Below are 11,111 nucleotides of genomic sequence, written 5' to 3' on the forward strand. Positions count from 1 at the left end.
GCGGCGAGGACACGGCGAGCGACGGCAACGGTCGGGGCGGCGCCGGCTAACTACGGGGAGTCTACTCGGGCTACCACCGAAAGCTAGGGGGAGGAGATGGAGCGAGGAGGAAGAACGGAGGGAGGCATCACCGAGAAGAGGAGGGGCGCTGTGACGAGAGGCCGACGGCGCGGGAGTAATCTCTCCGGCCTCGGGCCAGGGAAGAGGAAGAAGTGGCGCGGCCGAAGTCCCCTTCCGCGTCCTCGAACGCACCGGGTCTCCCGGCGCTCGGCGAAGGACGGCGGAGGCGAGACAGAGCACGGGGGCGGCGGCAATGGCGCGGAGACGAATGGATGGGGGGGGAAAGGGGGAGGCTGGGGTTTAAAGGGGGCGGCAATGTCGGTTTGGGAACCGACTTGCGCGGTCAAGGGCGCGAGCTGGCGCTCGGCGGTCGCGGCCAAAGCGGCGACAGGGAGGATGACGGCGGCGAGGAGGAAAAGGGGAAAAGGAGGGGGAGAAAGGGGGCTTGTCCCCTTGCCGATTCGGGAAAAAGGAGGAGGGGAGCGGGGGCGACGCGGCAGAGGGAGGAGGGGCGCTGCCTCCGTCCCTTGGCGGCTTGCACGCGGAGTGGCGGGGGCCGGGCGGTGACGACGGCGATGACGGCGGGCGGTGTGGAGCGGAGCGGCGACACGGACGACAGGCGCGGCAGGCGCTGACGACGGCGGCGACCAGACGGTCGGCCACGCGCGCGCGGCTCGCAACGGGAGGCGCGGCTGGGCAGCGGGGCCGGGCGGCAACCACGCGGGCGCGCGCACGCGAACACGGCGCGCGGGGGCCGGCTTTGCGAGCGGGGAGCTCGCCAGGGATGGGGAGAAGGAGAGCGAGGGGAGGGGGCGCTCGGCGCGGGCGACTCCCGCGCACGCGCGCGGGCGGAGCGGAGGAGGAGGAGCACTTGGCGCGGCTCTTCGCGCATGCGCGCGCGGCGCGCGGGCGAGGCGGAGCGGAGCTGAGCGGGGGAGAGGAACGGAGCGCGCCGGGGAGGAGAGAGGGCGAGAGAGAGAGAGAGAGGGAGTGCCCGGGAGAGGGAGAGAGAGAGGGCCGGGGGAGAGGGGGAGATGGGCCGGGAGGAAATCGGCCCATCGACCCCGGGAGGCAAATAGACTTTTGCGGAGGAATTTGATTTGGAAGAATTTGGATTCGGAATTGGACTCGACGATAGATCGGGGATTGAGATCTTGAGATGGCACGGACACTAGACGACAAGCAAAGAAACAAATTTCGCAATTAGGGTTTTTAAGAGATAATTTTCCCGCTAGGCGCCACGACGGAACGGGCGCTACAGAAATCCTCTCTTTTGGTGTTGTGGGCTTACTGAGCTCCTTCCCGATGCTCGTCGCCATTGGAATCCTCCCAAGGGATACCGCCGTTCAGAGAGAAAGAGAGAGGGATTTGGCAAGCTTGAGCTCAAACAACCAATGTGTGCTCGCCGCTGCCCCCTTCTCCTCGAGTCGATATATTGGTGGGTGACAAAGGACAACGCCGATATTGTTGGGTAGAGGATGCATTCATGCACCTCCTTCCCTATGGCACTACATACACTGGTGCACAGCGCAGCTCCTTCCCACCATGCGTTGGTGTGCTTTAGACATAGCGAAAATTTTAAGGGGGTGTAAGTTAGATAGTTAGACTTATCTTTTTCTTTGAGTAAAGTGCACGAACGGTACTTAAACTTGTAATGATGTGCCATCTACGTCCCTAAAATCTCAGAATGCATATCTAAATCTTAGAACTTATAGAGATGTGTCATCTAGGTCTCTAAAATCTTAGAATGCATATCCAAATCTTAGAGCTTGTCATAGTGTGTCATCTAGGTCCCAAATCACCACAGCCTCTTCAGAATCCTACGTGGTGCTGATTTGGCGTGCCACACTGACATTTAAAAGTTTCCCTTTTCTTTTTTCTTTTTTTTGTTCTCCTTCTTCTCTTTTTTTTCCCTTTCTTCTCCTTTTTCCGTGACCCGAGCAAAAGAAAGGAAAAAAGAAGAAAATAAAGAAAAAGAAAAGAAGGAAAAAAAAGAAGAAAATGGCACATCACGTCCACGTGGCATGCCACATCAGCACCACGTATGATACTAAAGAGGTTGTGTCGACTTGAGACCTAAATGATACTAATGATACTGTTAGACAAGTTCTATGACTTATAATCCATTTTAAGAGTTTGACGACTTAGACAACACAACCCTATAAATTTAATGAGTGTCTATGTACTTTACTTTTTTATTTTTTTTCTTCTATCACAAATTTACCGAGCCAAGCCGAGTCAAACTTGTCCGTTCCAATGTCACTAAAATGTGGACCAACGTGTAAGTTCCTTCTTCCTCCCCACATCCCCGGCTACGGCCGGAAAAAAAAAACCAACCAAAATACTCACGGACGCCGGCGGCCGGCGTGCCGACTAGTAGGGGGCGGCGGATGTGGAGCCCCTCCGGCGACCGGAAACGAAGGCGACGTCTTGGCGCCGTCCGGCTAGAGCTCTCAGGCCGCAGCGGGCGGGCTGGCCTCTCTGCCGCCGCCGCCTCCCAGCCAGCGCTGATGAGTGGCCTGGTTTCGTGCAATTAATTATTGGCGACGTACGGACAGGACCAAGAAATCTCGCATCGAGAGTGACAAGTGAGAACATCACTTGACCCCTAGTCTACTTCATTTCAAATCCCGCAACTTGATGCTCTAGACTACTGGTCACTACCGCATCGAAGACCTAGATGGGCATCGATTTCAAGTCAATGTCGTCCCATGTGCACAAATCAGCTTCTGGTGGTGGTAGCATTCTAGCTGGAAAGAAGATGGATTCTTTTTCCCTAGTGGATGCATGCATTCATACCATAGGTCAGCTGAGCATATCCAATTGACAGTGGCCTTCTTCACACGTTTTCTTTTTAGATATTTATTCGGGCTTTTGCTTGGATAGAAACTATAGCCAAACCAATTATGTAGATATGCCTAGTATACATATGCATTCTAACCTTACTTCCTGGAGAGACATTGCGAGAAGGATAGTCTTCCTCATGGCAGGAGCAAGAGCAACAGCATTGTCCTGCTTCTCACTGTTGTTGTTCTGTTCCTATGCCCTGGTCTCTCCAGGGAGCAGCGATGCCACTGTTGTCGATGAGCTCGCGCTCCTCTCCTTCAAGTCCATGCTGTCAGGCCCATCCGATGGTTTGCTCGCGTCATGGAACACCTCAATCCACTACTGCGATTGGACAGGGGTTGTCTGCAGTGGCCGTCGGCAACCTGAAAGGGTTGTCGCGCTGCTGATGAACTCCTCCAGCCTTTCGGGCCGCATCTCGCCGTTCTTGGGTAACCTGTCCTTTCTCAACAGGTTGGACCTTCACGGCAACGGATTTATTGGGCAGATACCATCGGAGCTCGGCCATCTCAGCAGGCTTCGGGTGCTGAATCTGAGCACAAATTCTCTGGATGGAAGCATTCCTGTGGCTCTGGGAAGGTGCACCAATCTCACGGTGCTTGACCTCAGCAGTAACAAACTCCGAGATAAGATACCGACTGAGGTAGGAGCCTTGGAAAATCTTGTTGATCTGAGACTTCACAAGAATGGTTTGTCAGGAGAGATCCCTTTGCACATATCAAATTTGCTATCGGTGGAGTACCTGTATTTGAGAGATAACTGGTTCTCTGGTGAGATACCACCTGCTCTGGGCAATCTCACCAAGCTGCGGTATCTTGACCTTGCGAGCAACAAGCTATCAGGATCTATTCCTTCATCTCTGGGTCAGTTGTCTAGCTTATCTTTGTTCAACTTAGGCCATAACAACTTAAGTGGATTGATCCCCAATTCTATTTGGAACATCTCCTCTCTGACAGTGCTCTCTGTCCAAGTAAATATGCTGAGTGGAACAATACCGCCAAATGCGTTCGATAGTCTGCCTCGTCTCCAGAGCATTTCAATGGATACCAACAAGTTTGAAGGCTATATCCCTGCATCACTTGCTAATGCTTCCAATCTGTCCTTTGTTCAACTCAGTGGTAACTCTTTACGCGGTATTGTTCCTCCCAAGATTGGAAGGTTAAGCAATATCAATTGGCTGCAGCTTTCGAACAATTTGCTTCAAGCTAAGGAGACGAAAGATTGGAACTTCATATCGGCATTGACAAATTGCTCCCAGTTAGAAATGTTGGACTTGGGTGCTAACAAGTTTAGTGGAGTTCTTCCTGATTCACTCTCCAACCATTCCAGTTCACTATGGTTTCTCTCCCTTTCAGTCAATGAGATTACAGGGAGCATACCCAAAGATATAGGTAACCTCATCAGTTTACAACAGATTGATCTCAGTAATAACTATTTCATAGGAACTCTTCCATCTTCCTTGAGTAGGCTCAACAAATTGCAAGCTCTCTCTGTTTATAGCAACAATATCAGTGGATTAGTCCCATCAACCATTGGAAATCTTACAGAAATGAATTATTTGGACCTCGACTCCAATGCTTTTAGTGGCAGTATACCAAGCACACTCGGAAACATGACAAACTTGTTGGCACTAGGCCTTTCCGACAATAACTTCATAGGCCGAATTCCAATTTGAATACTTAGCATCCCTACGCTCTCCGATATTTTGGAGCTATCCAGTAATAACTTGGAGGGACCAATACCACAAGAAATTGGGAATCTTAAAAATCTTGTGGAGTTCCATGCATATTCCAACAGATTATCAGGTGAAATCCCTAGCACCCTTGGTGAATGCAAACTTCTCCGGAATCTCTATCTCCAAAACAATGATTTAACTGGTAGCATTCCCTGACTCCTGAGTCAATTGAAAGGTCTAGAAAATCTTGACCTCTCAAGCAACAATTTATCCGGTCAGGTTCCCAAGTTCTTTGGAAACATTACCATTCTCTATTATCTAAATCTTTCATTCAATAGCTTTGTTGGAGATATTCCAAACTTTGGTGTTTTTGCAAATGCTACTGCCATATCAATCCAAGGCAATGACAAACTTTGTGGTGGCATACCTGATCTACATTTGCCTCCATGTTCTTCAGAATCGGGAAAGAGAAGACATAAATTTCCACTGATCCCTGTTGTTGTTTCTCTCGCTGCAACGATTTTCATCCTTTCATTGATCTCTGCATTTCTGTTCTGGCGCAAACCTATGAGCAAACTTCCTTCAGCAACATCTATGCAAGGTTACCCATTGATCTCTTACCAACAAATAGTGAGAGCAACAGATGATTTCTCGACAACCAATTTGTTGGGTTCTGGAACATTTGGGACTGTGTTCAAAGGAAATATAAGTGCTCAAGATGGTGAAAATACAAGTCTTGTTGCTATAAAGGTCCTAAAACTTCAAACTCCTGGGGCACTCAAGAGTTTCTCAGCCGAATGCGAAGCACTGCGAGACTTACGGCACCGAAATCTCGTGAAGATAATTACAGTCTGCTCAAGTATTGATAACAGAGGGAATGACTTCAAAGCAATTGTACTTGATTTCATGTCTAATGGTAGTTTAGAAGGCTGGCTGCATCCTGACAAAAATGACCAAACAGACCAGAGGTACTTAAGTCTCCTTGAGAGAGTTTGTGTACTGCTTGATGTGGCTTATGGGTTGGATTACCTTCACTGCCATGGCCCAACACCTGTTGTGCATTGTGATCTTAAGTCAAGTAATGTGCTCTTGGATGCTGATATGGTAGCTCATGTTGGAGACTTTGGCCTCGCAAAAATTCTTGTTGAGGGAAGCTCAATGTTCCAACAGTCAACAAGCTCAATGGGATTTAGAGGGACAATTGGTTATGCTGCCCCAGGTTAGTGTTATATGTTTCCTTACCTGTTTGCACCCCAATCACCTTTTCAAAATTCAGAAGAAAATGTTTAATTTGATGCAACCTTTTGTTTTCCGATTTCTAGCTTATCCTACATTTCTGTTCTGTATTTCCAAATGTTTGATTCAACAGAGTATGGTGCTGGAAATATGGTATCAACAAATGGAGATATCTACAGCTATGGAATTCTAGTGTTGGAAACAGTTACCGGGAAGAAGCCTGCTGGTAGTGAATTCAGACAAGGATTAAGCCTTCGCGAATACGTGAAGTCTGGTCTAGAAGACGAAGTGATGGAAATTGTTGACATGCGTCTATGTATGGACCTTACGAACGGCATTCCAACTGGGAATGATGCCACATACAAAAGAAAGGTTGAATGCATCGTTTTACTTCTTAAACTTGGAATGTCCTGCTCTCAGGAATTACCCTCAAGCAGATCGTCAACCGGAGATATTGTGAAGGAGCTTCTGGCCATCAAAGAATCTCTCTCAGGCGACGAGCACAAGATGTGATGATGGAAGATATATATGCCAAATGTCATGCTGCGATGATTCATGTATCGATGATATATATGCTGTTGGATGACATTAGGCTCCTTTCTCAAGTGTTCCATGAAATGTTTTGAACATCGAATGATCACTGAAATTGTATCTTTCTGCTAATCTGTGAACCTGAGAGAATTATTTCCTGTATTTTAGTCAGAGCTCAATACTAGTTCATAAGCCTCCACTGCATGCTGAACCTCTGTAGTATATCAAGTATGCAGTAGCAGTCTATTAGCTTCAGCTATAATCCTGTGCCGTATTATCGTTTACCAGTAACGCGTCTAGCATTGTCGTTTCTTCAGTTTCGTCAGAGTCTGTTTCGGCGTCTGTTTCTCTGTTTCTTTTTTCCTATAAGCCGAGTCTTCCGGGTCGTGCGTCGTGTGTGAGTCATCCGGGTTTCAGCGTCGTGGTCAAGTCGTCGTGGATGATGGCGTAATGGTGTCAGTTTGAGTTTGTACATATTGGCTATATATATGAGCATCAGAAAACGTCGCATGTTGGTTCGTGGCACCAAAATCCTGTTCGTGTTCATCGTTACCATTCTCAGAGAATTTGCGTGAGAGAGAGAGATAGTGAGGATCCACAATCTTGGGCTCGGGCGCTCGGCTATCATTTCGTATCATAGCCATGTCCGCTCCCACCAGCGGCGCGCCACGCACTCCCGGCGAACTGGCCGCCGGCTCTCGCCGTCTCCGCCACGGCCGCGCGGGCGACAGTTCGTTGTTGCTATTTCTTAATGATATTACTAGAAATATAATTCCCAACAATAGCGCAGAAATACTTCTAGTATATTATGGTTACAGAGTTCATCCGCAAGTGTATGGATATACCATTGTAGCATTTCACTCGAGAGTATTCCAAGGGTATCGTATTTGTTTAATCCCATAAAAAGATTATAATAGAGAGAATCATACTAATAATTTATATATGACTTGTAATAATCCAAAGTCTAAGCATGGGTTAATATAATTCAGAGGGTAGAGTGACACTAAGCAGAAGCATTTATACTCTCATTCATAATTATCTAAACTAAGTGGAAAGAACATAGAAAGATACTATTCCTATACTTCTAGTATACATACATATTATACATACATCCTAGGCATATTATTACTTAGCTAATATCCTCTTTCCGATACCCTCTTGGTGCTTCGAGAAGTCACCCCTGATTGCCGAGTTTCTTACGACAATCCGTCATGACTGTCCAACCGGGCTAAATACGGAGTACCCTCCCCAGGAAATTAACTTAGGACTATATACACGTGCGGAGGAATACCCGTACTGAGCTGTCACCATCAGCGGCCCACCTCGCTTCCGCAGCATATAACCCCAAATAATGATATCCAGTAATCTAAACACCACGCTTAAATTACCAAATACTACTCTAATATCATCGTCATGACATAGAGTCATCGTATAAACGATCATTATACCCACACCATTGCATCTCCCAGATAAGCTAGCATCATAATAAATGTAACTTGGACATATAATAAAATTGGTATTCATATACTCGGAAAGTAATACAATACCAAAGTAGTATAAAGAAGAATATTCTAAATAAAGTACAAGTCTTACAAAAGAAAGAAAAGCTACTAGAGCCACACCCGAATTCTTCCGAAGACTTTGAGGACTGAAGATTATATTCTATTTCTATTCCACTATACTCTAGAGACTATACTAAACTTGAGAGATGAAACGAGCTTCTTGCTTAAGATGTGTGGAGAAAGTGAGAAGGTGAAGCCCTTTTATAGCCTCCCAATGATGGTTGTAACAGTTGGAATGATCGGAAATACCCTCCAACCGTCATTAGGATGCAATCCCAGACGTCCACGCCGAACCTTGGTTTCAACAGTGGAGATGGGGGTTCGGCTGAACCATGGGCTGGTCCAATCTAGCCCATTTTCGGCTGGCGGCCTCCTGGACTTCTTCTCTTCGCGGACTTGTGAATCTTGGCCCAATTGATCGTGTCATTTCTGAGTTCTTGGCCCATTCGTTGATAAGTTTAATTCTCGACATTGTCCGATTGATTGATCGCCTGTTTTGATGTCGATTCTTCTCCATCTTATATTTATTCTCTGCGAGAGGTTAGTAATCCTAGTGCTAGTGAAATATTTATTATCAAACATAAATATGCATTGCAAGCATGACTAGTTCTCCTTTATTTTGGTACTATTGACAATCGAAACTGATCGTTAACGACCGTCAACAAAATCCCCCAAGCTTGAACCTTTGCTCGTCCCGAGTAAAGGACGAAAGGAAACAAAGTCCTGATTGTTGATCAGGAGTTGCTACTATGATGTATATCTCAAATGTACAGGTGCAACGTATGTGTACTCTTTCTCAAATCAAATAATTTTTGGCACGGTGTCTTACCCTTACCCCTGATTCTGTCACGACCGGAAATAACCCAACGGGCGTTCCTTACGTGTGTGTATTATTCCTTGTCCCAGGAGGCAAGGTACACCAAAAGTTGATACAACTCAGAGTTTATCAAGCGGAAGCGTAAATAGTTAATTATTACATGGGCAACGAAGGCCCAGCACACACGAAGACAACGAAAAATAGCAGAAGACTATGGCGATGACCACAGGCGCTTGACGGCAGGCACGAGCTAGACACCAAAGCCTTCATCTTCGAGGGGCTCCTCTTCTGGGTTTGGGAAAAAATTGAGCAAGACTGAGTACAACCACCGTACTCAACAAGACACACCCACAAGTGCAGCATAAATGTAAAGGAGTACAACGGAGTTATAGTATAGGGGTTAGGAGTTGCAGTAAATAGCATTAAAAGACACTTAGTTGCTCAAAGCTATTTTGTGAACACGATCCTAGAGCTATACAATATTATTAATCAAGGCCGTGAACCCACACGAGCCTGCCTTAACCCAAGGCCTATGATGATTCAGACCGAACTGGCAACCCGACCCTGGGTCCCAGCTCGTCCCAAGCCAACCCAGGCCAACCATTCCACATTTTAGTTGTTAAGCAGGTTTTAAGAATTAAAACACTAACTTGGGTACATTGCTCGGCTTGCCCATAACCGAGGGCGCGGCTATTCGAATAGATTATACTCTGATCAGAGGTGTACATCTTTACCCACAAGACACATCTTCCTCACGTGTAACCACGTGCCATATACCACCACGGTATACGAACGGAAGACGTGACATAGTTTCCAACCCATCCTAGCCATAGACAAGAGTACCGACCCAACCCCACCTACGGCCGGAACCCCCGGGACAGGTAGGCAGGACTGAGCCCCTAGCAGCAGGACACCCACCCTGTGCCATGACATCTCGACTATTGGGCCGTAGCTCGTGTAGCCTTCATTTGTCCTAGAGATGTCCATCGAACCCCCGACTTCGTCCATCTCCATCCGTGTACTTTTGTTTATAACCAGACTGAGCCACAAACTAAGCCTTACCCACTAGACATGTGGAAGTACGGTAGTGCTTTGCAACAGAGGCCCGAAGACCGGTCCTTATATGGCCGAGGTGCTACTATCAAAACCATGCACCCCGAGCCCAGCCTAAAACCATTTTGAGGATTTTGAATAGAGGGGGAGGTGTGAATCCAATTCCACAACAATCCAACCATTCCATAGTGTCCAAGTGATATGAATATTACCACAGTCTAGAGTTATAAAACCACCTAATGTTGCCTAATTAATCAGCGAAGCATCTACCTAAAATCATACTAGTGATACCACGAGTAGAGTGTCCACTAGTTGGGGTTTCGTTTATTCTAGGGTGAGCAAAGAAATAATAACAATAACAATAATAAGGTCATAACAAAGGTAAATAGGCATGGCTAATTAAAACAATGATAACGCGGGAATTTAAATAAAGCGATAATGCATTAATTTAAATCAAATTAATTTTATAAACTGGGATTCAATATGCTCAAGGATGATGTGACTTGCCTTGCTCGCTTTCCCAAACGCCGGCTTCAACTTCCACGAAGAGCGGATCTTCCGAAGCTGCAACGTCTACACGACGAACGGAAAAGAAAAGGCTTTTACTCTAACAAACTCCATATAACAAGCAGGAACAAAGCACAAAAATGGGTTCTTGACTTCTTAAGGAAAAATTAGAGACTTGAACGGTCCAATTCCGAGTTCAAATGGCCAAGTTATGGCCATTTGAAGTTTATATGCTCTTTAATTGAATATTTGCGAATTTCTTCATTTAAATTTTAATTTAAAATTGGATTTATTGCGTCAGCCGAGGGGAGGGGCGCGCGGACCGGGTCCATGGGAGTGGGGCCCACGCGGCAGCCTCATGGTCCACGGTGGACCGGGTGCACGCGGCTCACACCGACCGGCGCCGTGGGCCCCACGCGTCAGCCGCACCCGAGGGCGCGGGCGGCTGACGGCCGGGCCCCACGCGGCAGCCGCTCGGTGCGCCCGAAGGCGGCCACGGCGGCGCGGCCGGCGGGAGGCGGTGTCGCGACCGAGAAAATTGCCTTTTCCCGAACTCTAGTGTATTAATCCCCGTCCCAGGAAAAGCCGGGGTACACCACACAAACATGATATAAAAGACACATCTTTATTATATCGATAATATTTACATTATTACAAAGGCACTTAAGGCCTGACAATCAAAAATAAACAGCAGCGGACTAGCGGGCCTACGGCTCCATCTTCACAGGCGCTCAACTGGGGTATAAGCCAGGACTCCACCTAAGACATCTTCTCCAAAGCTTCTCTTACTGGGGGGGGGAAAGATAGAGCAAGAATGAGTACAACC

At 47.3% G+C, this 11,111-nt stretch overlaps 1 protein-coding gene across 1 annotated transcript; it reads left to right on the forward strand.

The window, feature by feature from the left end:
- Window positions 1-3,014: 3,014 nt before the first annotated feature.
- Window positions 3,015-6,508, forward strand: LOC4350751 (receptor kinase-like protein Xa21). The gene is given in 2 exon segments (XM_015759592.3): window positions 3,015-5,798; window positions 5,949-6,508. Coding segments are annotated over 2 exon segments (3,135 nt in total). The 5' UTR covers window positions 3,015-3,043; the 3' UTR covers window positions 6,329-6,508.
- The last annotated feature ends 4,603 nt before the right edge of the window (window positions 6,509-11,111 follow it).

Source organism: Oryza sativa, chromosome 11, assembly GCF_034140825.1.
Source record: "Oryza sativa Japonica Group chromosome 11, ASM3414082v1".
Lineage (NCBI taxonomy): Eukaryota > Viridiplantae > Streptophyta > Magnoliopsida > Poales > Poaceae > Oryza > Oryza sativa.